Source organism: Giraffa tippelskirchi, chromosome 3, assembly GCF_054371585.1.
Source record: "Giraffa tippelskirchi isolate mGirTip1 chromosome 3, T2T-mGirTip1v1.2.pri, whole genome shotgun sequence".
NCBI lineage: Eukaryota > Metazoa > Chordata > Mammalia > Artiodactyla > Giraffidae > Giraffa > Giraffa tippelskirchi.
The window spans coordinates 108,932,550-108,959,801 of NC_137277.1; the positions used below are offsets into that span (position 1 = coordinate 108,932,550).

The following is a 27,252-nucleotide window of genomic DNA, read 5'->3' on the forward strand; positions in this document are numbered from 1 at the left end:
AACTTTGAATGTTTTTACGTCTTGTTTCTTATTTTGCTGGATAAGCATTTAGTTTCATTAATTTAGGGATCACCTGGAAAAGCACTTCCTCAAACTGTTTTCATCCACAGTGCAGCTGCTCATACTAACCCTGTGATGCCACATCAACTAAAATTCAAATAAATGTTATTTTTAAGGTGTACCTGTGCTTTAATTATTTGAAAAATAAGACACTACTTGGCTTAAGAGAATGATGAGTAGGTTAGGTTTAGGTGGCATCAGAATTAGAAGAGAAAGCATATTAAAATGACATTTAGTATTTCTAGAATAGGGGAAAAGGAAAAAGTCATTTTCATGTTTGTATAACTATGGTTGTGTGTGGGTGTTATTATATTTAGTTCTTCCTTAAGCAAGCTGTGACATAACAAAAACATTTTTAAAAATAGTGTGACAAAATGGAGTTTTTTTTTTTAAAAGGAGAAAATAGAATTAGAAAAACGTTTCTTTTGTAAAAATTTGTGAAAAAATTTAACTTACCAAGCAGACCTGTCCCCAGTAGAGGGTTAAGTAGCTGTGGCACCACAGAGTTACTGTTGAGTTTAGCTGGACCAGGTGTATTCCCAGCATTATTAGATATATTCAGCAATGTTTCTGCCATTGACACCACTGCTGTCCCACCAAGTGTTGAGACAGTCAGTGCTGCCACTGCTGATGATGTAGTGGTTGTGGTAGTGGTTGCCTGGGAAGAAGTTGCTATGGAAACCTCTGGATGATTAGCGGTGTTGGCCGATGCCGAGTTCAGGACACCTCCCAACAGCTGGGGATTCAAGGCCATTAATCCTGAGGCCCCAGTGACAGCTGGGAGGAAGAGGGGGTTAAAAGTAGTGTCACTGCCTGCAAAGCTTGGTAAAGGGTTCCCCAGGGAGTTGGTTAAAATGGTCTCAGCTCGGCTGTTCTCTGACTGATTGCTTGGCAAGTGGTCTGGTGGGGCTGTCATCTGTGTTAATGAGGGTAAGGGGGTATTTTGCTGTTGCAAAAGATCTGAGATGGCCAGATTGAAAGATGGCAGGGGAAGCATGGCAGCTGCGTGGGCTTGGTTCTGAAGCAGGGCTGCTAAGAGTTGAAAGTGAACAGGCTGCAATACCTGCCCATCCATGTCACCGGAGAGAAAAGCTAAAGCAGCGTTTACATTCGGGTTGAGAAAACCTAAAGGGTGGAAGTTGATCTCAGACTTGCCTTCTCCTGCTGAAGGCTGGAGGATATTTAATAGATTCTGGTTTAGGAGATGCTGTTGATTCACTGGCAAAGAGATAGGTAGAGAACTGAGGAGGCTGGGGTTCAAGGGGTGTGGAAGATGGTTGTTTGAAGTGCTGTTGGATGGAAAATGAAGTGCGTGCTCCTGGCCAACAAAAGGAAAATCACTCCCAATGGGCAGCTGACTCTGCAGTGGGTTTCCAGCTGCGGTGGTGACTATGACGCCGTCTTGAAGAACAGATGTTGTCTTTGTGATGGCAGGGTGGTTGATGCCAGCTATGGCTATGGAGGAGGATGGTCCTGAACAGCCTGAAAGAAAGGGGAAAAAACCCACTTATTAATTACAGAGGTTAAGGAAGACTTCTCTATAAAAATACATTGAGATACATTTCGATGAATATATTACATGCCATCTTTGTAGAGGCCAACCAGATTAATTGTAATTAGAGATGATCTGACATGTTAATGTAACAAGTTCAACTTCATACTTCTTAATCTACTTTGAACATAAATATGCTGGAGAAGTTTAGCACTTTAAGAAATAGCTGTTCTAACTGTCAAATATCTTGTTTCTCACAGCCAGTCAAAGTGAAAATGGGGGAAGCTATGTTGTAGACCATTCATTTGGGTAGAAAAAAGTAACAAGGCTTCATTTTTCAAAATATACTTTTACATTACAAAAAAGTTTTTGGTCTTTATTTATACTACTAGTGTTTTCTTTTAAGGGAAAAAAACAATAGAATATGCATGAGAATACAAAACAGAAAATAAAAAGTACCTATGTAGATATAACTATTAATATTTTAGTGTATAGTTAGTTTTCCAGGTTTTTCCACCTGTATGTATGTATTACATATGCAGACACACACACACATATATATATGTTACATATATTTTTAACAAAAACAGAATCATATTGTTTTGTAACTTTTCAGTTATCAATACACTGTTACTATTCTTTCATGTTAACTATAGATCTATTTTACTAGTATCATGTATGGATATACCATAATTTATTCAATCCATAGTTGTGGATATTTGGATAGTTTACAATCTTTTACTATTTTAAACAACACTATGATAAACATTCTTATTTACTCATCTTTGCTAATATGCTCAATTGTTTTCTAAGGAAAAATTATTAAAAGTAGAGTTCCAAGGACAAAAGGTTTATATATTTTTTTAAAGCTCTGGATACACATTGTCAGACTGCCCTCCAGTGTAGCTGATCAATATGCATTCCATTTATATTTCTATAAACAATGTAGGTACTGCTCATTTTTCTCACCGACACTGTGTTTTATCATTATTTTCAAATCTTTGTCATTCTAATAGCATAAAGATACATTATACTCATGATTCCTTAAAAAGACCAGTCTTCATCCAAATAGTATTCTTAACTGTGAAAGTCTCATGTATGCTAAAGATGAAAATTCAAGGAATTTAATAATAAAATTAGAGTTGTGTATTATAATTGTTTTAGTTGTTACCAATCCAAGCTGGATAAAACAAACAAACCAACAAACCAACCAATGTCTGAGCCCTAACCAAGATCAGTAGAGAACTCATCTCGTGGGGTACAGCCTGGGCAGTAGTATTCTCTGAAATCACCCCTGGTGATCCAGATGCACAAGCAGGGTGTGGGGAGGGTGAGAATCACATTCTGTTGAAAAGGAACCTACAAGAATCTTTTGGAAAAATGTCTTACCCTAAAGAAATGCATTGTTTTATAATAATACATACATTTAGAAAATACTAATTATTATAAGCACATACATTTATTAAAGTATTAAACATGTATGTTATAATGAACAATACAATGTTACTGAAAATCTAAAATAATTCAAACTTCTGTGCTATGCCATCACAACAAACTTTATATATGACTGTGTTACCATTGAGGCCTTGTCCAAATACACAGAAATGTTTCCATAGTTGTAATAGAAGTACAAATACAAGGATATATTTTCCTTATTTTCTCCTACCAAAATAACACAAGGGTTTTTCCTTTTTGAAATATAGACTCCATATGAATACTTTTAACCATGTAGCATATGGACTGATCATATTTATTGAACTATCTGATAAAGTTTGGCATTCATATTTTGATTTTTTTCATTATTATATATAACACGGGGATGGACATCTTCCTGTATATTAAAGTTTCCTACCTTTGAATTTTTCTAAGGAAATTCACTGCATGATCGTTGTGAGCATCAAGGACAGGTAAGAGAAAGGCTTGCAACATGTAAAAGTATACAAATAAAAGGAGCTATTATTGTCATCATTATTGACATTAGTAGCTAAAGTTAGTTGTGATGATGTGGTAACAGTAGTAAGTATAAAATCAGCATATCCAACACATATATCTCTATAGCATGACTTTGCAAGTCTTCTAGCTGTTGTGGTCTACTTTATTTATTTTTTTAAAGCTCTCACTGTTGCATTTAAAGGAGATAAGATGCTGAGGTAGGCACAGGGTATACAAATCTTTAAATATTAATTCAGATCTGTAATAAAAAACAGTAACATCTTAAACATTTCGGTGCTCCTTAAATCTTGCTGCCATTTCCACAAACAGGTACTTTGCTTTATTTGCATTTGGAAACCATTTTTTTGAACAAGCTAATAAACTCTTATTTACTCGTAATCACTATCTATGGCTTTTTCCCCTATCTGCTAAATAATAATGACTTATTTAAATGTACAGATCACCATTCCTCTAATCACAGTCAAGAGTACATTTCCGAAATAGTCTAGTGTGTATATGACAAGGCTTTGTAGATGAAGGATTTCCTTGGAGGTTATTACCCTTTTATCTTTATTTTGTGAAAGAGAAACATCCATTTTGAGGATTTATGAAAGTAGTCATTTGGGGACATTATTCTAAAAGTTCTCCATCTAAATATTCTTGAGAAATTACAATAAAGACTATACAGTTATTCTGGGTATATTTTTGCATTACAAACAAGGTGGTGGTATCACAAGCTTCTTAAGAGTAATAATGGATCAAGGCATATTTTTTATTTTCCCTAGTTTTCAACACACCAATTCAACAATCAAGTATACTCTGCTGAACAAAAGGGTAAAAATGATGATACAAACAACAACAATAACACAACACCCTGCCTATTCTTTCAGGAAAGTAGAATTTAGACAATGAGATAAACACACAGATCTACCTGTCTGTCTCAAATAAACATTTATTGAGAGATTATGAACCAGGAAATTTTAAAGCTCTTTTCATATAGTTAGTATAACTACAAGGCAATATGCTAGAACTATAGCAGGTATATAACAAGGGGACAATTGTAAAACTGAAGGTATTAGGAAAAACTAAGCAAGTGGTAACCTTTGATCTGGGATATGAGAGTGGAAAAGGAGAGAGAATGGGCTTCTAAGTGGAAGCAAAGTAATTTTTAAAATAGACAAGGAGGTAATAAAGTGTATGGAGGGTAATAAGAATCCTATGTATCCTCAAAACAAAGAAATATGACTGAAAATATCGTACGCTGCTTTTCTATCCACCCCAGCCCTCCCAATCCTGGTTAAACCTGCTGCCTTAGACAAGCAGTAAAGGTATTTAAAATCATCTTTCTAAACCATTAAAGGCAAGGATCACTTATTTGTCTCTGTATTTCCAAGACTTAAGAGTCTCTAACACATGGTTGGCATTCAAAAAATGTTGGTTGAATCAATCTATTAAGACTGTAAAACATGCATTCAACTTCTAGAAATGAGATCACTTGCTCTCTATGTGTGGCAAGTGTGTATGTGGAGGAAAGAACACCACCCATTTGTAGAGAAAGTGAAAACTGACTCTTGTATCATGTATTGTGACTTTTGTATTGTGAAAACTGACTCTTTATCTCCTGGTCCAGTGCCAGGAGATAAAGGCTGCTGGAAAGGAGATGGTTGGAAGATGTCAAGTTACTTTAGAAGACTCCCAGATATGCTGGAGAGTTAAAATAATCTTACAGAGGAAGAGGTCCATCCCAAAGTACTCTGAATTCTTACAGTCACTCATTATTGCTTGGGGTCACCGAAAGAGGATCCCGTCAATTTTTATAGCTGGAAGGAAAACTGGAAATTGCTTATTTTTGAACCACTTAATCCTGAATAGGCATTCTCTGGTGAACTTACTACTTATCTTTGCATAAAAAACTATGATCTGTTGAAGTATGTGGGGAAAAATGTTTTCTCAAAGCTGATTTTTTTTGGTGGGAGCAGCTGTTTTGTGCTTAATCTAATGAAGGAGATAGTTTTTTTTTTTTTTTTTGAGTTTTTTAAAAAGCAAACTATTCACTGAATATTTAGCAGTTAAATAACTAAAAGGCAGCTGGGAGCCTGGAACAAGTTAGCGAGCTGGAGAAGTCCTTTAATTGGAAAGAATTTTTATTTCACACCAGCCAGCAGCACCACAAACTGGCATAACTTCTTTTTCTCATTGTTCCTCTTACTTTTAAAGAAATAAGAAATTAAGACTGTAAAGGCACCCAAACAAACATTCCTGGTGTGAGATCATATTCCTAGACACCCAATCAGAGACTGAGATAGTCCAGTACAATTAGGAAACAACAGTGGGAGCTTTTTCCTGTGGGGCAGATTTCCAGATGTAAACTGTATTCTTCACACACACACATAATTTATAATGTCTGTGTCTGTATATGAGTGTATATACAGAAATAGCATCAGTAATTTATTTTTAGGATTTTTTAAAGCATATTTTTCCTATTACTAAATTTCGTTCTTGAGATGTTTCATCTCATTTTTAAAAAATTGCTTTTCAAAACAAAGGTAATGTCTACCTCTTTCAATTTTTTTTCTCTTGTCACTAACACTGAGAAAAGTCATTGTTCATATTAGGGTAAACTCTTTCACAGTTGGCCCTTAAGTATTAATACTGTTGCACATGTCTTTGTATGTGCACAGAGAGGGCATAAGGCTCATTCCAATTGACCAACAGGTGTTTTTAAAATATCATTATAATGGGAATTTGCTGTATGACTCAGGGAACTCCAACTGGGGCTCTGTGACAACCTAGAGGGGTGGGAAGGGGTGGGAGGTGAGAGGGAGGTTCAAGAGAGGCGGGACATATGTACCTATGGCTGACTCATGTTGATGTATGGCAGAAACCAACACAATATTGTAAAGCAATTATCTTTTAATTAAAAATAATTTAAAAATGCCATAACACCAGTTCGGCCTACATTCCCAATTTTGATAAATATAACTTCATGCTACAAAACTTTTTCTAAATTGATAAGCCCCAATATTGATTTTTAGCCACAAAATTAAGAACCTAAGAAATAAATCATATAGAAGGTACTCCTTCACTATCTGACCTTTATCATTTGCTTTGGCAAGTGTATTTCAATTGCAAACAGGATCAATGATAATCCTTAATAAAAATGAATGCTTCTAGAGACAAGAGAAAATATCATGCCCTAGTGACTCTAGTAAATACACTTTTCAATCCCATGAAAATAGAAAAAATTTCTCTTCTCTATTTAAAGGATTGATTTAAAAAATTGAAAGATAACTTTTATGAGCAGTCTAGATCTTCCAACATTAGTTTCCCAAGCCTTAGTAATGACATGGTAACATGTATTTACAAAGAGATACTGATCTCTGTCTTGTGCCTTGGATATTGATACCAGAAGTAGGCAGGAAGCCCTAGGAACTAGTGTCTATTTGTTCTTCATTCAAAACCAAAACAACTTAGGAGAAAAAGAGCGGGGAGGGATTGGTGGCAGTATCTGAGAAAATACTCTCTACCGTCAACAGGGCCAACCTCTTAGAGAAGAGGCAAGACCAGTGGAAGGAAGGAATGTAGCCTGTACCTTGGAGTATGAGGTCAGTGATGATGACTGGATCGAGGAGGCCATTCTTATGGGGTCAGACAAAATTGTGTGTTTTATCACTGATCATTTCTGCTTCCTTTATTAACACATAGGATTACTCTAAAAGCTGTTGAAATGAAAAAAAAAAAGCTTGAGATTTTTCAGTTTCTCAAGTAACAATGGTTTTTTTGTTTTGCAAATGCTTTTTATCACATTTTTCTTAATAGTTATTGTAAAGAAACAAATGCTGAGAGGTTAATTCCCTTGGTTGGTAGGATTTCTGTTCTCTCTGTATGCTAGAATAACAGTTAATATGCTCCATCTATCAATATTCGAACTGGGAGTTTATCCCATATTGTTTAATGAGCAGAGCAAGTAGTTTCTAGGTTATTAATAGTTAACTTTGTGTCCTTCCATTGTATACTATTTTATCTTCAGTGCTAAAGAGTGCTGAGCACATACTAGATGCACAATAAATACTGAGCTAACTACTTCATGAATATTTTAAGATAGTGTTTAGAGCTATTTAAGGGCTGTAAAATCAATTTCATATACCCTCAACCAGTATATTTTGATAAATGAAACAGTAAAGAAAAAAAAAGGACAATGCATAGCCATAATATTATTTTGTGGAAACTGATTCTGTTAACTTATACATGTGAATGCTGGGGCATGCTCTATTAGTGGGTGATGAAATAATTTCAGTGGATCATGACTGTCATAAAAATAGAATGAGATAGGATAAGATAGGATGAGATAGAATGGCCGAGTGCATCACATGGAGTGTTTTCTCAGGAAATTTTTGTTGTACATTAAAAACTTATCTTTGGTGAAATGGAATCCAAGTTAATTTCTTGTTAGAAAGAAATTAGATGTAAAAAAAAAAGTTTGAAAAACACTGCTTTAGGATCAGGTCTCTCAGTTGCTCAGCTCTGTGGGGGATGATCTATGGAGCTGTGTTTCAGGAGGCATACTTATCAGACTCTAGTGTGGCAGGTATCCCTGTGGAGTTATGCAGTCCAGGAGCCCTGCTCTAGGGCATCTGTGATAAATACTGCTCTCTCCTATACCTGTACCCATGGGTCTTGGAGAGATATTCTGAATTTCCCTGGATTAGCTCCTACCCCAGGAGTATCTCAGCAACACCTGCAGACTTCTGTCTAGTCCCATTCTAAATCTGTAAAATGGTGAGTTGTTACTTTGGCTTTGCCAGAAGTATAATTCTTAGAAAATAACTTTTACTCTGCTCTTTCTTTCGTTAGCATTAATGTTGTTTGATAGAAGTTCCTAGAAGGTACAAATTTATGATTTATTTAGTCCTACATGCACATGGAAATGAAATGTTTTGATGACACTGTAGGAATTATGTTTCAGCATTATTTTAATGAGTCAGATCTTGGTAGAGTTAACTTTACTGCCTAGAATTTGGGTACTTTTAGAGGCTACTTCAATATTTTTAGACCACTTGATTTTAGTAAATAAAGCTTAGGCATCTCCTTGAGATCTTAAGGATTTATAGGGGTTTTATAAGTGAGCTTAGTGTATTGCAATAGAATAAAATTCTCCCAATTTGCACACTGGGACAATTTATTTCTTGAAAGGTACAAAATAGATCATTGAATCAGCAAACATATCACACCACTATGAGTTCTGTTATCATTTTTGATTACACAGACTCAATGTCTAAATTCAAACATATTTTAATTCCTTTTTTTTTGTACACGAGGAAACATTAAACCTGGATTACGTAAACAAAGCAAGTGGTGTAACCCTGATATTAGGAAACCTTCTTAAACAGCAAGACATTGTCTGTTGTAAAAATATCTTACAGCAAAGAAGAAATGGCTCATTTTGCAAAAATTTATCTAAAGAATAGACATAGATTTTTATCACATAATCAAGAATTTAATATAGTTTTGGTATTTGGTTAAAAAAACAAGAGCAAAGGGCAACTTTCAACCTAGAAGTCTGTGCATCAATCAGATGAGGAATCTAGGCATTTAAAAACTTAGGTGGAAATACTTTCAATAGCAACTATTGTTAATTTAGTCACAGCCTTAAAGGAATCTTTGCCTTTTTTCACTCTATGTAAATCTACATTAGACAAGAGGCTTACTTCCCTTCAAACGCCCCATATCCTGAGAGAGCTAACATGTACAATAATCCATCCTGGAGTATTTTCATCCCATAACCTTTTTGCAACTATAACCTCAAATGAAGGGAATGACAATTTGCCTTTCTTTACTGGGATGTTCTAAGAATAAATAAATACAGAGAACAAAAAGCCAAGCTTATATTTGCAGTATCCTTTTGTGGTCTCTAAGTTTCTTATACCTACCAGTTCAGAGGCTGCACTGAGTTTCAATCAAATGTATTTTGTGCTGAAAAAACACTTTCTTTTCCAGAGTTAAAAAAGATATATATAAATATTCATGAGCATATATTTATTCACAGGTTTATTTATATTCTTGTTAGTTGATGTATATCTTTAAGAGTTAAGGCAAAGAAATGATTGAATTATTTACTCTTTTGGTACAAACTCATACTCTGCCCCTTCAGAGGACTTTTTTTCATGTGTTTAGAAGAGCTGATCAAATGTTTATTACCAAAAAATGAGAATATAAAAGGCATTTTAAAGTGAAAAAGTTGTATTTAATGACTTTATCATTTGGAGGAAGGCAAGCTTCAGTTATTAAGTTGGTTAGCAGAATAGTCTAAATCTTATTGCTTCTTTGAAAATTGTGAAAACCACAGGGCCATGAAAGGCTGGGTCCTCTGCAAAGGCCCCAGTTACTGGCATGTGTGTTTTTGTTCTGTGGTAAACAGGCGGGCAGCGGTCAGAGGCCTGAGAAGGCATGGCCCTGATGAATCTGCCTGTCAGGGCACTTGATTTTGAATTCTACCCTAAACCAAACAACAGGACACATGCTGGAACCACTTAAGTGTTGAAATTCATCTAACTGCATAAACTGAAAGTTGCTTTAAATGTATATAAGACTGATGGATTTCATAACATACCTGCATTCAGCAGTTTGAATGTTTGGACTGAGACTCAGGAGCTGACTGGGTTTGGTTGCTAGATCCACCAGAACTTTGTTTTACAACTTGAGGAATGTTACCAAGTATCCTACTGGTCATTTTCTAAATCTGTTACATGGAAATATTAAACTTCATTTGTAATTTCATAGCCAAAACGTTAATAGAAACCTTTAAACTTTGCAATGCAAAGTGTTCAGAGACCTTTAGTGGAAAGGCAATTTCAAAACACCAAATATAATTAATAAAACCTGATATCTTCTAAGTTTTAGAAGTGTTTTCTAAGCATTTTGTATCTTTTATCTGATTTTTTTTTTTTTTTTACCATCTTTGCCTTCGATTCTCATATATGAGTTATAATACATTTTAAATATGGACTGGTATTCACATATAGGCCTAGAACATGAATATTTGGGTTGTTTATAATAAAAAGCTCTCTATAAAAGAAGTTCTTGAAAATAAATAATCTATCAAGTTAAATGTTTTCAGAGTGATTTCTGGTCTTCAACGAAGTCTTAATGTAACAGTTTTGAACTGCTGCTTAGGGGAGTGGAAAGAAGGCACCGGGGTGAGCAGGAGGTATCTGAGTTCTGTTCAGGCTCCACCACCACAAGGAAGACTTGGGCCATGTCACCTGCAGCTGTCCCTCACCCTCCCTGGGCTATCAAAACTGGAGTGATAGGGCTGGCATGGGCACAGCTGTCTCCTACAAAGGCCCACTGACACATCACCCACTAGGAAACCCATTCTTATCTGAGTGAGGCAACACAAAATCATTTACATAGAGGTTACCAAATGTAATTCACAAATGAGGGGTAGTTCTTTTGATATTGTGGACATTTTATCTGCATTGACACAAACATCCTAGTTATTGTATACTAGGATATCAAAGTCCAGAGAAAGAAGGCAAAATAAGTGACTTTGGTCTAAAAGTGCATCAAAAGTTTACAAACATGGTTTCTAACATGCGTTGATGTGCTTCAATTTACTGTCTTTTGTATATTTTTAAAGATTTGAAAGGGAAAACAATATTTTTGACAACTAGATGCTTCCAATGAAGAACTTATGCAGCTGGGAAGAAAATGGATTTTAGGATCAGATGAACCTGAATTCAAATCCTTATTCAATTATGTATGACTTTGGATACTCAAGTTCTCTGGGGCTCAATTTACCCATCTGTAAAATGAGCACAAGAACACCTTATACTTTGGAAGACTGCACAAATTAGAAATAATACAGGTAAGTCACCTAGTACATCATAGGTACTCAAGGATAACTAAAAGCAACATTTTAAGAATAAAATATGTTTTCTTCTAATGTCTTCCTAGTATGCTAGGAACACTTAGCAAAACTTGAAGGGAGAGTTATGTCTCTCATCAGCTGTCTCACTGTAAATGCCCACCTCTGGTGTTTATTTGATGGATGCTAAGCAATTATCATGACAGTACATTTAGCTGACACAGTTCACTGTGTATCTAAAAAAAAATGATATTAGAGACCTCTTCAATAAATCAGCTCATCAAAAGAGCTACATTAGTAAATCTACCCATTTTTATTACCAGCTGCACATCAGATCTATGTACATTAATTAGTATTTAATTTTATTAAGTTTAATACTTAAAAAAATTCTAAATGACCTAGATTTTTATCAAGCATGTTTTCTGTTATCTTACACATGATTGGTCATATCCATATCATTATTACACATTTATTCTCATCCCTTTTAGCTATTTATATGCTAACACTTTCCTTATATTAATAAATTTTCAACATATGTGTTTTAACAATCCCAGCACTGGCAATCCAGATCTGATGTTTTACAGAGAGGCATGGAACAAGAAATACATGTCTAAGACTATATAAAATAAGTCTAAACTTGACAATCAGAAGAAACAAGAACATAAATAAATGTCGGTCTTTTCCATTATAGATAAATTAAAATACATCATTAATAAAATACGTACACTTTGCAATATGAACTTAGACCTGAAACAAAGTAAGTTGAGGTAAGGGGTATCAAAATTTAAAAATATAATACAATGAGACAAACAATGTCTCATCCAAATGATTGAAGGTATGCGTAATAAATATAGTGTATTTTTAAATAGTTACTGACTTTATGTAACTTTAATCTGCTAAATGCATAAGATTAAATTTTCATTTATTTGAGATTATCTAAAAAGAAATATGAAGTCACTGAGAAGCTGGAAGCCCCTTTGGAATAAGTATCCTGTTAAACACATAAAAAATAGCTTCATGAGATTTCTTAGACTATCAAGAAGGCACTAATCATTTCAATTATCTTTTTTACCTTATATTCTTTTTAACACAAGAGGTCAATGAACAGTTCTTCATTAAATACTGACATCAAACATAACACATAACAGAAGTTGTGGAGAACGGCAGGTATAAGTAGTGACACCAGGAAGGAAAACACTTGATTTTACTATCAACAACAAAGACATGTAGGTCATAATGCCTTTCTATCATGGTGGTATAACACAGTCTATATATAACCAAACAATAGCTTACTATTAAAAGCCTCAGCAGTTTTCTCACTTCCAGTAGCAATCTGGTTTTAAAAGCCCACTGTTTTCATATCTGAGTAATACTGTCTCTATATTCATTTTTTATTTCCACCTTGTCATTTCCCACTGATCTCTCAAATCATTATTGTCGGATTCTGGGTATTTCTAATATTCTTATGGTCAAATTTTCAGATGTCTCCATGAATTTATCTCTGTAGTGCTTCTTTAAAGTTTTTCTTTTATAACAATTTCTGAGGACTCTACTGAACAAAATACAGTTCTTTCTAATGTGTCTACTTTCAAATAAATCTGTCTCCATTAATAGCAGATAACGAGATACAATAATGTCAATGGTAAAAATAATGGTTTAGTTCTATAAGAAAACTGCAAAATAATTTCAAGATCAAAAATTCTGGAAATCAGGTTTTCAAGCCTTTTTTATTAGAAAACTTAAATTATTACCTTTTTTAAAAAAGGAAGTAGCCAATATCCATTTTTGAATTTTTTCAAACAAATAGTAATAAAGGATAGCAAACTAGGATAAGAAAACACATTAGAAGACAGCTCTCTACTTCATACAACTTCTAGTTAACTCCTCCTATTCATTCACCTGTTTCTGGTCAGCAGCAAGAACAAAAAATATCCATTTATTTTTGCCTCTTTTTTGGATTTTCCAAGGTGAGCTTCATTTACCTGAATACAAACAAAAGCTAGGGGAAACGGCTTTTATATTGGCATTGACCAGTACATGTCTCATGAACCAGGAAATCCTGCCTTCTATGGCTTCTTTTGTAGTTTAGAGTCCAATGGTTATTGAACCAACTGAAAGTCGAACGAAATTCAAAACGACAGATTGACAACGAATAACGGAAACACATGGAATCCTCTTGGTTGTTATTTTTTCCTAAGAGACAAATCCCTAGCATTCTGTAAATAAAATTATAAATACTAAAGAAATGATGAGAATTTCACATCGGGGAAAGGATCATTTCTTATCATAATAAATATTTTGGTACAAATTTTAAAAAACGTATAAAAGTTTAGTACCTTTGGGTACTTTTTTCTAATAAAACCATACCTGCTTCAGAACTTGTTTGATTATAGCTGCTAACAATGCTGTTTGGTATCACTGGAGTGGAGGACGTTGAAATTCTTGACTGAGGTGGATTGGGATGTAATGAATTTCCTAAAGCCATGCCCGACTGACTGAGCATCCCACAGTTCCCGCTAGCCTGAATCTGATTTATTAAACCTGTAAGATGGTGGTTTGGGACTGGACTGTTACTGTGAACAAAGTTAGTGTTTGCATTGTGGCAGTGCACGGCTTCCCCTCTTAAAGGTATGTTCTGTGTCAGTGAATTCTGAAGAACACTGGAGTTCATACTGGGATCTGTAAAATGCAGCTGGTTAGCAGAGCAAGGCAAAGCAGTATTTGAGCCCCCACAACCCGGGGTACTATTGCTACTCAAGTGAGAGCTTTGACAACTCATAGACTGTAGTAACTGAGACATTGAACTGATGGGAAACGACCCCTGACCCTGCTTCCTTAGCAAGTCGGGTCCAGGTTTAGGAACTGCAGAACTATCCATTTGAGACTGTCTGAGCAAACTCAACACTGTGGTAGGTGGCTGTTTTCTTTTCCGCAGGGAGTCTTTTTGCTGAGACATCAGCTTATCTCTTAGTGCTGCTCGACCACTTTGCCCTTCACCTGACGGGAGAAGCATGTTGGCAGTAGGAGGGAACATGGTGTTTAAAGTGCTATGTCCTTCAGTGTTGCCACTGCCAGCAACAGCTCCAGAATTGCTACTGCTGCTACTGTTGTTACCAGCAAGTTTGTTTTGATTTGCTAGCTGTGCTTTGGCTGCTGCTGAGAGTAAACTACTTGCTGGAAAGGAGGCAGCATTGTGCTGGTTCAAGATCTGATTTAAAGGCATTCCCAGCAAACCAGGCTGACTCTTTACAGAACCACTTCCGGCAGATGCAGTAGGAAAAGCTGCACTGCTTGGGGGATTTAGTACATTACTCATTCCAGCAATTAATGGATTAGGGATATCCTTGTACTGATGATGTCCATCGGACTTGGTAGAAGGGCTTGATGGCATTGATGGCCTTGGGGACCCTATTGTTGACCTTGGTGACCTGGGTGGAACCTTAATACCACTGCAATTGGCCTGGGGTCCTAGAGGTGGCATCATGAAATTTCCGTGATCTGATGATGTGGAAGATGAGCGTGATCTTTGGGGCGATGCCTCAATCCTTCCAATTCCAGTCCCCATCATGTGCACTGGGGATGTCACTGGAGAAGGGGACAGGGAGGTTGAAGCTGAATGCTGAACTCTTTGTACATGACTCCCATGATTCATATGACCAGGTTTTACGGTTGGCAAAGGGAGATTACTTGGCAAAGGAACAACAGCAGGAGGCATGCTTACATTCATCACAGGTACCTGAGAGTGGACATTTGAATGGAAACTAGTTGGATTAATGATAACAGGGTTCTGATTCACCGGTTTACTAGGAATAGGGTCAAGAATGCCAAGTGGATCTTTCTCAGATGTTAATGGCTTTTTCTGAAGAGCACAAGAAGGTGGAGGAGGGGGAGGTGGGCCTTGGGGTGGTTTGTGGTGGAACATTGCTCGTGGTATTTCCATATTAGTTGAAAAATTACACATTGGTTTTTTCATTACTGGACTCTTTGTAGTCAAGGTTGGGGAAAGAGGTATATTAGTCCTTCCAGCCATTGCACAGGATGACTGTACAGGAGAACCATGTAGCATTACTGAAGGTGGAGAAAGAGGAGTCCTATTCAGGTGAATAGGACTAGAATTGGGAGCTCCGTGAAAACCAGGATTATTTCTTGTGAACACATCAGGGCTTCCAAGTGGGTCAGTCCTTGGTGAGATTGAGCCGTCTCCATATATCTGGGAACCTGACGACGCGGGGCTGGGCAGGCCTCCATGGCTGCCACGGAAGGGAGACTTCTGTCCATGCTCATTGCTGCCCAATCTCTGCCGGGGGTAGACAGGGTGGAGTTCCTGTTGCTGGCTTCCAGGCAGTTCTTGTACATATAGCCTTCCCATGGCATTTGATGATCCAATCATTAACTTGAAAGGATTCTTACATTCAGGCATTACAGAATTTGTAATTCCTTCATGTGACTTATTTCTTACAGATCTTGGAGTTGCTGCCCGTGAAGGTACTACTGGAGTTGCATCTGATGTGAAAGAGAGAGAGAGAAAAAATCTGTTAGTAGTCTCAATCCTTTTGTGTGAGAGTGGAGGAAAGGAAGGAAAGGAGAAAATGAGGAAGGAAGGGCATCTGGAAAAAGAAATTTGCAAATAGAAACTGTGACTCTGCAATTAAAAAAAAGTTTGTATTCTACAATAAATTTTGACTGAAAAAAATGCACATTAGTCTCCCTTAGTTGACCAAAGGTTCTCAATAAATGCTCATTATGCTTGTTTACCTCCTATCGGTTGAGAACGGATGGGGCTCTGAATCTGTACATACAGACATTAGTCATTCTAATAATGTTTATCACATGGAAAATCAAGAATGACAGCCCAGATGGAAATGATAATGTTAGTATCACTTGGATTTGAACTTTTTTAAGAATACAGTTACAAGAGAAAATTGTAATCTGTCTGGCATACTATTTTCTTGGATGATTTAAATGAACTGCCATTTTCACCAGAAAATTTGTTACCTTATAAATGTTTCTATAAACCTCTACAAGACAGCTACAAAAACTCTTTCTTATCCCAAATTTTCACTGTGAGAGTAAAAGAGTTAATTTTTGTGAATTAAATAAACAGGATTCTGAATCTTTTATAAAGGGAGTGCTAACAACAGTAAATACAGTGAAGTTAAAACAATCATGCTAACTTCACATCAAGTTGGTAATATTGCAGCACTTCAATTACTTGACCCTTAATCAGTCATTGTTGTAAAAACAGCTGTCATCAACCAACTTTGGTGAAAGATTGCAATTCTTTTATTAGGATAGAATTTTTATGCAAAATTTAGTCAGAGTGCGACAACCTTCAGTATTGGGTTCCAATTGAGTATTCTCTTTTTAGAGTGCATTGCTCCCTTGCTGGTTTCTTGGAATCCCTTCAGTTCTTTCGGAGATCAGACAGAATACAGGCAACAAAAGCAAGCTGGTTCATCATACAGAATTTTCATTCAATCATGTCAGAATTCTAGTTTTAAGTTTTTTTAGTCCCTAAAGATGTTTAACTATTTTATAAAGTTGTGACATCTAAAACAGGGGTGGCAAATAAAATTACATTCATATGCCAATTCTCATCAACTGGTAGTGGCTGCTTACAGACCTGTGCTGAAAAGGATGCTGAGTTCTAGGTGGGCTGCATGAGAAATTGCCAATGATTCTATTAGAGACACAGGATATGGGAGTGGTACTGTTCACATTATATACTGTCCATCCCAATTCTGAGACCTACAGCATATCAGCAAGTATACTCGGATTCATTTGCAATCAGAGGTATATTTGCTTGAATGGATAATTACACATTTAAGACAAATGTATTTCTACCTGCTGGGTACTATACAGGTTGAATCATAACGTAACAATTTCTGAGACAGTGGTTTTCAACCTGGATAAACAGAAGTCTTGGTAGGTTACAATTAAGAAGTAAAAGAATGCAGTGAACATATATAATTTTCTTGGGAGGTGTGGGCTTTCTGTTTCTGGCATGGTAGAGATTCTTTGATAGACTGATTTCTGGACAATACATGAAAATTAAGAGAAACAATCATATAAGAATTGCAGTAGATAAATTCAACTGAAATCATTTTTTTGTTAAAGAAAGTTTTAAAGTTCGTAACCAAGGAAATAACACATGAAAATGTTTGTGGCACTAAGCATGGTATTCAGTGAGAACAGAGTTGTCTCTATTAACATCACTAACATCATCACAGGATTGACTGTGTCCTCTTCAGTAATAAAACCACAAAATTGTGTCTTTTCTTGTTTATTTATATAGCCATCTATGGTTCAATGATAAGAAATATAGACATTGGCATTTTTATATTCAACAGAATTTAGAAAGGAGCTGATGTTTAGAAAGATTTCTTCCCTACTGGGGAAAAATAGTTACCATTTTTAAAAAAACAGGAATACTAAACAAATAAATGTCATGCTGCTGTTATGTGGCAGTAAGGAATTAAAGCATTACAAGAGTTGGGAAATGTAAATGCTGTGCACCCACCGAGTGCTTTCCTATATATCAAATAGACCTTTTGAAAGAGATAAGTTACATGTTTATGCACGTAAAACAAAGAGAGGTGAAAACTACTGAGCCTTTTTAATCCTTAATTATTTAAATTCTAACCTTTTAATATAGTTTAAAATTAAAAAATTGAAATAAATGCTATGTCTGAAGCTGGTACAAGAGGAGAAATTAATCCAATTAAGTATATAGTTTTAAAAGGAGATGGAGTTATACCTTATATGCCTATACTAATTTAATTAAATATTTATCTTTAATTTCATTAATGAAACTAGAATGTATAGAATATGACAAAGGACCTAGATCAAGATTCTGCTTCAGTCATTAAAAAGGCAACAAGGCAGACTCTATAGGCAGGACTGAAACTGCTATGATGTGAAGTGAGAATAGCAGTAGATATGAATATGTGAAAACACATGTGCAAGGTAAGGTGTGAAAATGAAAACATACTTACATCAAGGTGGCAGGACAATGGTAAATTTTAAATAGCTTATTACTATTAAATGTTTTTAAATTGTTGCAATACCTTTTAATTTAAAAAATGTAGCTTGTTAAAAAAAAAAGGAAAATTCACTAAAATGTTTTTTTCTTACATACCTTAGTGGAGCAATTTTTCTGATCATTCCTGTTAAAGTTTAAAGGTTAGTTTAAAGGTAATAGGGTTACTAAGAGGAACTCTCTGCTAATAATTACCAAATTTGTCTCTCCCTGCCCTCTTCAGAGTTCTAGGAGTGACTATATGGTATCACAACTGCTTCTCTTTGTATCTAAAGCTATCAATAATTTGGCCCCAATTCACTTAGGCAGGTTTAATTTTCCACTTGTGTCACATTAGTCTCCACCTCATTCCTTAACTATTCTATAGTTGTTCTGGACAAGAATTTTATTTTTCTTATATGTCTAAATCCTACCATTTTCCAGGGCTGGTTCAAATCTGAGTTCTACAATAAAGCTTTCTGATCACTGCAGGTTACACTCCTCATCCCTATTTTTTTAACTATGCAGAGCAATGTTACTTATCTTTCACAAACAAATGCTTTGGTGTTCAGCCACATTTTATCCAGAATTACTATTCAAGTGTTAACTGTAATATTTTAGAGAGTTCATATTCTAGCCCTTAGAAAGAAAAGTTCCTCAGCCTCAGAGTATAATTCCACAAATTACATATGAATCATAAAGGGAAAATGTACCTCAGCAATGACATAACTTTAACCAAGCAATCAAACTCGATGTCATCAATATGGGATAAACTGCCATTATGTGCTTCCTAATGAAGACATAATGTCGCCTATGCAGTATTCCTACCAAACTGTGTTTAACTTGAGTAAAAATATAAGGAAGCAATCAGGCAAATCCAAATTGAGGAACATCTATAAAACTGGCCTCGACTATTAAAAAAGATCAGTGTCATGAAAGATTTAAAAAGACTGGGGAACCAGTCTAGATTAAGGAAATAAAACAACTAATTACAGTTGCATCATCTTTGCATTCTGCATTAAAAAAAGAGATTGGGTTGAAAACAGCTATAAGAATATTATTAGGACAACTGGAGAAACCTGAATATAGACTGCATATTAGATAATACTATTATATCAGTTTTAAATTTCCTGAATGTGATAATTAGACTGTGGTTTATGTAAGAGAACATCCATGTGTGTTGAAATACTTATGGGTGAACTGTCACAATATCTGTAGCTCCTGAAACAAAATATTGATTGGTAAGTCTAGGGTATTCAATGAATTGTTTATGTAATTTTTCTGCAGCTTTGAAATTTTAAAAACCTGAAAGCATGTGTGCATGCATGTGTTGGATGGAGGTGTAAAAAGTTCCTGGCAAGGTGATTTCTATTAGTAGGTATTCAATATACAGCTATTAAATGACTCAAAGAACAATACTGCTAGTTCTTGACAACATTGCTAGCTGCATTTGTGGACTGATACTACATATTCCAATTCGGCTCTAGGACAAAGGCTCCATTTGTTTCCTAAAAACCAATGACACTTTCTCTTTTGTTAGCTCAGCTCTGTATACCTGCATAGTATTTGTAGGTGCTATTCGGTGTTTATTCTGCTCATTTAACTAAATGACTTGGATAGGAAATTTTGGGAGACAACTTCATGGGAATTTTTCAGAACTAATTATCAACTGTAGTGAAAAGATAAAACATATATAATTTTAAATGCATTGTGTGTGGTTGAAAAGTAGAATCGGAAAAGGCTTGGCTAACTGGTTTCTAGTGACTCCTTCTCCAGGAGAAGAGTGGGGGAGGAAAATTCCTAAACCCTTCACCATATTACATACTTGTTCCTCCTCCGGGACTGGTGAGCACCAGAGAAGGGTGTGGGGTTTCCATGCTTTTATGAAGTGTGGCCACTGCAATGATTTTTCTTTTATGTATGCATAGCTTTGTGACATCTTCATCTGCTTTAACATCTTCTGCAGTTCTTTGTTTCACAGCAGCTCCAGGATCAAAATTAAACACCTGGAAAAAGCACAGCCTTTGTTTAAAATATGTCTGTAAAAATATTAAGTAAAAAGATCCCCTTGTTAAAAAATAGAAGTTCTGCATAGATTAACCCATATATCTGAAGAAAACTTTCTCAAGTTTTTAAATTTAAGAAAAGCAACTATATATATAATGTAATAAATACCTTCTGCTGAACTTACAGGTTTTAGTGGCAGGGAAAATAATGAAAATTATTCTAATTCTATGACAGCCAAGATAAATACATGGAAAAGTGTAGTATCTGATAATGTTCCCAATTTTAGATACTTCCCGCTGTTACAATAGTACAAAAAACATATGAAATACAGTTAAAACCCCTAAAATCTGACATTGCTACATGCTAATTTTTTCTTTGACTTTATTTTATTGCTATATTAATATTACCTTTTTACTGATTTAAAAAATCTACTACTCTATTTAAAAAATATTATATATATATATATATATATATATATATATATATATATATATATACACGAGCTGTTTCAGGTGCTTTTTCTTGAAAGAGGTGACACAAATAAAAAAGAAAAAGTTGTCTATTGATCTTTAGTTCTAAGATTAGCACTATTGCAGGTATTCAGAGAATAATGACCTGTGTCTATGGTATATACTTATAATCATTTAAAATGATTTTGCCTTTTACTTTGCAAAAGAGTAGAACAGTTTCACTTTTGGCTAGAAAGGTTCAGCTTTGTGATTTTAGAAATATTTGTGGCAGATTTATCAACACCAGCAACACCAGTGCTAAAAATAGCATTGCAGACTGAGCAGTAAGGAAAGAAAATACTGCACTATTAAAGAGTGAACATGGGTATAGCTCTAAGAAAAATGTGCAAAAGAAGTTTTTATTTTTTTGCAAAAGAGATTTTGATGAAATATTTAATAGGAATATAGGTTTGTCACCTTTGAAAATGACTCTTGGACTTGAACTATTTTCCACAATCTTTAAGCATTCCAAAATGCATGCAAAAGATATCTAACTTAAGACTTTAAAATGCATATATGATTGGAGAAGTAATATAAAAATGAAATGCCAAATGAGAAAAGCAAATATATGAAACACCTAAAAAATAAAAAATTGCTGATACATCTATTGCAAAATGGTTACCTTGGGAAGTATAAGAGGACATTCCAAGCCACACTTGCAAGTTCCGTCAGTAAGCAGGTATGTTTTAACCTGCTCCAAGCAAGATAACAAAGACCCACTGGGACTGTAAAAATAGTTTAAAAAAACATCAGGAAATAATTCTGACTGCACATATTACACGAAAAAAAAGGCATAATTTATAGTCTCACTGTCCTTCACAGGATAATATTTTCCTACTAAGGAAAAGCATTTTCTTTGTCAATATTATGCTAGCTACTAAATTATAGCCTTTAACACTATTGCTCTTTCTTTTGAACCAAAATATTTCTCAGAAAAATACAGATCTTCATAGAAAAACAAAAGTACTTTGACAACCAAGAGCAGAGTAAGGATGAGAAAAATGATATTCTTAAAAAAGAGTAGGTAAGAAAGGAACAAGAAAACTACATGAAAGTAATCATTATCATTTTGAACCAGAAGATCTATTTTGAAAGCTGTTTGGAGAAAAACTGAAATTTAGGAGCGTGTTGGAGGTCAAACCAGAAAGTCACTAAGTCTATGAAACTTTGGGCTAACAAGTTCTTCCCTTTAATCTTGCAGCTCTAGGACCAAGCTGTCCCTCTGTAAAAACAAGTTTCTCTTGTTTCCCCCTCATTCATGTGCTTCTTTGAAGATAGATTAGTGTGGCCAAGCTCAAATTCCAGTGAAGAGGACTGATAAGGATGGGGAACTCAAGAAAACAGTTTTAGGTGGCAGAAAAGTGCCTTGCAGGCCTTCCAGCTGGTGACTGGGTAGTGCTCTCAATGTTACTACTCTTTGGGTGACAGAAGTCAGTATTACGTGATTACTGATCAAATGTAAGTCCATACATTAGGTACTAATTCTGATGACAAGTTAAGTCTTTAATGTTTATTTACAATGAAGATTAGTTTAAAGTGGGCAGTTATTATCTTAGGACTTTCATTATTACTGTATTGATTTTACAACTTGCATATATATTATGTTTTGAAAATTATTATATACTTTTCATTCAAAAATATCTTTTATTTACGACTATTTACCAAAACTTTCACTTAACGCCTTCTGATAAAATTTTTCCAGAAACAGTGCTCTCCATTTTGTAAACAGAGCATCACACTACTTATTGTTGTTGTTCAGTCGCCTAGTCGCATCCGACTCTTTGCGACCCCATGGACTGCAGCATGCCAGACCTCCCTGTCCCTCACCATCTCCTAGAGTGCCCAAGTTCATGTTCACTGCATCAGTGATGATGTCCAGCCATCTCATCCTCTGACACCCTCTTCTCCTTCTGCCCTCAATCTTTCCCAGCATCAGAGACTTTTCCAATGAGTAGTCTGTTCTCATCAGATGACCAAAATACTGGAGCTTCAGCTTCAGTATCAGTCTTTCCAGTCAATATTGAGAGTTGATCTCCCTTAAAGACTGACTGGTTTGATCTCCTTGCTGTCCAAGGGACTTTCAGGAGTCTTCTCAAGCAACACAGTTTGAAGGCATTAATTTTTTGGCGTTCTGCCTTCTTTACGGTCCAGCTCTCACAACTGTATGTGACCACTGGGAAAACCATAGCCTTGACTATACAGATCTTTGTCCATAGAGTAATGTTTCTGCTTTTCAGCACACTGTCTAAGTCTGTCATCACTCTGCTGCCAAGAAGCAATCAATCAACTTCTGATTTCATGGCTACAGTCACCATTCACAGTGATGTTGGAGCCCAAGAAGAGGAAATCTGTTACTACTTCCACCTTTCCCCCTTCTATTTTCCATGAAGTAATGGGGGCAGATGCCATGATCTTAGATTTTTTTTAGTATTTAGTCTTAAGCTGGCTCTTTCACTCTTCTCCTTCACCCTTATCAAGAGGCTCTTTAGTTTTTCTTTGCTATCTGTCATTAGAGTGGTATCATCGGCATATCTGAGGTTGCTGATATTTCTCCTGCCTATCTTGATTCCAGCTTGTGACTCATCCAGCCTGGCATTTCTCATCATGTGCTCAGCATATAGGTTAAACAGGGTGACAGCAGACAGCCCTGCCCTACTCCCTCTTGATCTTGAACCAATCAGTTGTTCCATACAGGGTTTTAACTGTTGCTTCTTGACTCATACACAGGTTTCTCAGGAGACCGGTAAGATGGTCTGGTATTCCCCTCTCTCTAAGAGCTTTCCACAGTTGTCATGATCCACACAGTCAAAGGCTTTAGCGTAGTCAATGAAACAGAGATAGATGTTTTTCTGAAATTCCCTTGCTTTCTCTATAATCCAATGAATGTTGGCAATTTGATCTCTAGTTCTTCTTTCTTGTTTAAGCCCAGCTTGGACATCTGGAAGTTCTTGGTTTGCTGAAGCCGAGCTTGCAAGATTTTAAGCATGACCTTACTAGCATGGGAGATGAGTGTGATTGTCTGATGGTTAGCACATTCTTTGGTACTACCCTTCTTGGGAACTGGGATGAGGATCGACCTTTTCCAGTCAATCTTTTACACTGCTTTTTATAGACCTTTTACACTACTAGGTGTAGACTATTCTGCTTCTACAAAAATACAGGTAGTAGTTTGGGATGTCTATAAATAAACCTGCTTTAGAATGCAATTCATATTTTATTTATGGACAACCATATAAGTGACTTAGGCATGTAGAAAAATCACAATTAAAATCCTCAACTTTGTTAACTCATTCATTTATCTTGGCTAACACTTTTTTCCAGATGATATGCAAAGAATAAGAATTCCCATATTACAGATTGGAATTCCACCCAATGGGAGGGCCAGCAAGGTGTTTTTGGAGGTCTGGTAACTTTGATAAAACAAAATCACTAGTTATCATGTGAAGAATTCAAGAATATTGTGAAAAGAAACTGCCTCATGTGTTATGGTTAAAGAAAGTCTATGAATGAATCCTAAAGGATTTAATTGTAACTTAAACTTGAATACAAGAATTCCTGAATTCTATAATATTAGAGTACTCCAGACACTTTAGAAACACTTCCTCTCAATCAGTCAGTTGGGTTCTTTCCTTCAGTTGCAGCTCTTTAATTAACTTTTGGGAGTAATAATTAACATAAAAATAGTTAGAAGTCTTATGGCACAGATAAAGCTTAGAAGATTGGAAGCAGGTGGGAAATTTAATGTGCAGCCTCAATGCCACCCTGAGGCAGGAGCAGCTGGAAACTAACCTAAAAATTATAAGCAAACTACACTTTACAAAAGAAGCTATAGAAGGAGGGCTAGCCTCTTATATATATTCAAGTGGTAATTTAACCAGTTACACATACACACAAATCAAACCTATGCTGGATTGAATTTATCTGAAGGTGTTTTACCTTATCTGGCAAAGTTAGTTTCCAAAATAATCCCTAGATTTGGGTTGGGAGAATTCAAACTAACTCACACTAACAGTAAAGTCTACTCAGACTTGGGATGTCATGAGCAAGACAACTGATAGACTTCCAGACTTAATTTGCCTTAAGTCTCAGCAACCTAAAAAGCTGATTTATCTTTCACAAGGATAAAGAAGAAACAAAACAAAACAAATAAACTGAAATTATCAAGATTTTTGGAGTTAACTGCTCTTAGTTGTAAATATATAATATTTGCTCTTTACAGACTAGAACAACTGAAAATAGGAACACAACACCAGTATCTTGCTACATTACACTGATAAAGTATTTCTGGAAGCTTGGTAACAGGATTGGCAATAGAAACACTTTGGGAAAGTTATCCCAGGTGTCCTAATCCATCTAATCTTTAATGGGGTCAGCTCCACATTCCCTGCTTTCTTATCCCTTCACTTCAATTAATATAGAGCACCTCCTAAATATTACAGAAATTAAAAAAGATGTTCAAAAGAATTTCAATTGGTCATTAAGTTTACCTCAAGAAATAACTTCTACCAAACAAACAAATCCAGGACAGGATCTGAACTGACTTCTGAGATGTTATAGTATGAAGTTGTTTGGGTATGTATCATGGGAAATTCCTCATTTATATAAATACAGCTTTGCACAAACAAGAATTCTATTGAAGCTGAGATACAAATAAAAGTAATACTGATAAACTGAAAGCAACATCATTAATCTAATGATGCAATGCGATATCTTTTAAAAAGTTCTCTTCATCATAGCTTTTTTTTTATTACATCACAGAGAAAGATTTATGGTATCCTACTCACATATATACTGATAAACTACAAAGTAATCTACTTACATATTTACTGATAAACTACAAAGTAAGGAACTTAGGTGCCGATTCTTTAATAATAAGACTAAAAGTTCTTGCCAATAGTTATTTCATTCAACTTGTTCAACATAACAAAGGCCATCAAAATTTAAAAGAACAGGTATATACATGTAATCTGTATGATTTTTACTTGTTAGATGACTCCATCATGACTTTTTCTTTTTTATTATCATATGCAGGGAATAGATTAAAAACTGCACAGGAAAAACAGGTAAATTATTTTTAGTTAATATCAGGCATTAAGAAACTGGTAATTGAAACTGCCTATAGAGAAAAACACAACCTTACATCAGAGTAGCCAGCGGAAGCACTATGAAGGACAATAATATTGTCAGGAGACATCGGGTCTATTTTCAGTATTTTACATTCTCCTGCGAATGTGGTAATGACGCTCATGGGTTTCTTTTAGAAATCTTCATCTTTTTCTTTATCCTTGTTAGAGAGATAAGCAGGGCGACACTTTATATAAACAAATAATGCATAAAAATCCTCTCTTGTAACCTAAAGCAGGTTTTATATTGCAAAATAGTATAAATAAAAACACTTAATATTTCTAGCACAAAGATCACTTATTCAAATTGATTTGAGGTGCTACCAGTCACAATATTTTACGTCCTCAGAGGAACAGGCTGTACCTTCTTTATTTGGTGGCTGCAAACTTGGAGATAATGCAGGTAATAGGAAGGGCTCACCTGACGTAAAGCACTCCATTTTGATCCACACGACGCTGCCAACCCACAGGAACTTGTATAGCTGGAAGACCTCCATCCTTGTCCCCTCCGTCACACTCCTTGCCTCCATTCATTTTCTGTGTCTGCTTGGGACTCCCCAAAGATATCAGCAATAAGATGATGTCCTTGTACTACAGGGCATCGTGGCCTTCAAAAATGGCCAATGCAGCACAGTTTTCCCCAGACTGTACAAAATGCATTGAGAAGCTTCGGCTCAGTTTGGAACCAAGTCCTTGAAATCTGCCATTGTAGAAAAAATCAGTTTCCCATTATAATCTACATTAAATAACCAATATTTAATTCCTAAGGATGGTCTACATGGGTAAAAACAAGTGCTTCTGACTAAAGAAAATCATATTCAGCAATGCTGGTACCTGTCTGAAGTGGGAGAGGGGAGGAGTGTAAGTTTTTAGTTCAACATTTTGTCTTGAATCTTCATGTTGGACTAGAAGAACCTCTATTGTTTAGAAACCGGTCTCATTTTTACAGTGTGAGTCAGTTAATATTTCCAGGTACTACCCGCCTTTATAGGCCACATTCTTTAAAGTTTCTCTTCATCTTCCTATCTGAATCCAAGATGTTGCAGGTTGGTTCATCTGATGTTTTCATGTCTTCAAAATGCCAATAAGGTAGCCTGAAACACATATAAATATGTAAACACTATATTTAATAATGAAAAACTGAGAAGCTGCACACTTATAAAAATGGAATAAACTGGTAAGTGTACCAAGCCATTTTGATGTCCTTTGTTGTCAAAATCACATGTAAAAGTCAACTTTTCCTC

General features: G+C 35.5%; 1 protein-coding gene across 4 annotated transcripts in view; it reads right to left on the minus strand.

Moving 5' to 3' along the window:
• MBD5 (methyl-CpG binding domain protein 5) overlaps nucleotides 1-27,252 on the minus strand; it is a 454,579-nt gene that overhangs the window by 32,265 nt on the left and 395,062 nt on the right. For 2 of the 4 annotated variants that reach the window (XR_014079644.1, XM_081580530.1), the window contains exons 6-10: nucleotides 26,430-27,102; nucleotides 21,508-21,610; nucleotides 20,195-20,375; nucleotides 13,719-15,854; nucleotides 517-1,542 (exon numbers count right to left, since the gene is read on the minus strand). Coding sequence is in view for 3 of the 4 variants with exons in the window: in XM_081580530.1 (XP_081436656.1) it covers nucleotides 517-1,542; nucleotides 13,719-15,854; nucleotides 20,195-20,375; nucleotides 21,508-21,610; nucleotides 26,430-26,542 (3,559 nt within the window). In the remaining variant the exon portion in view is untranslated. The remainder of the gene's footprint in view (nucleotides 1-516; nucleotides 1,543-13,718; nucleotides 15,855-20,194; nucleotides 20,376-21,507; nucleotides 21,611-26,429; nucleotides 27,103-27,252) is intronic. The other 2 variants (XM_081580531.1, XM_081580532.1) reach the window with 2 other exon arrangements.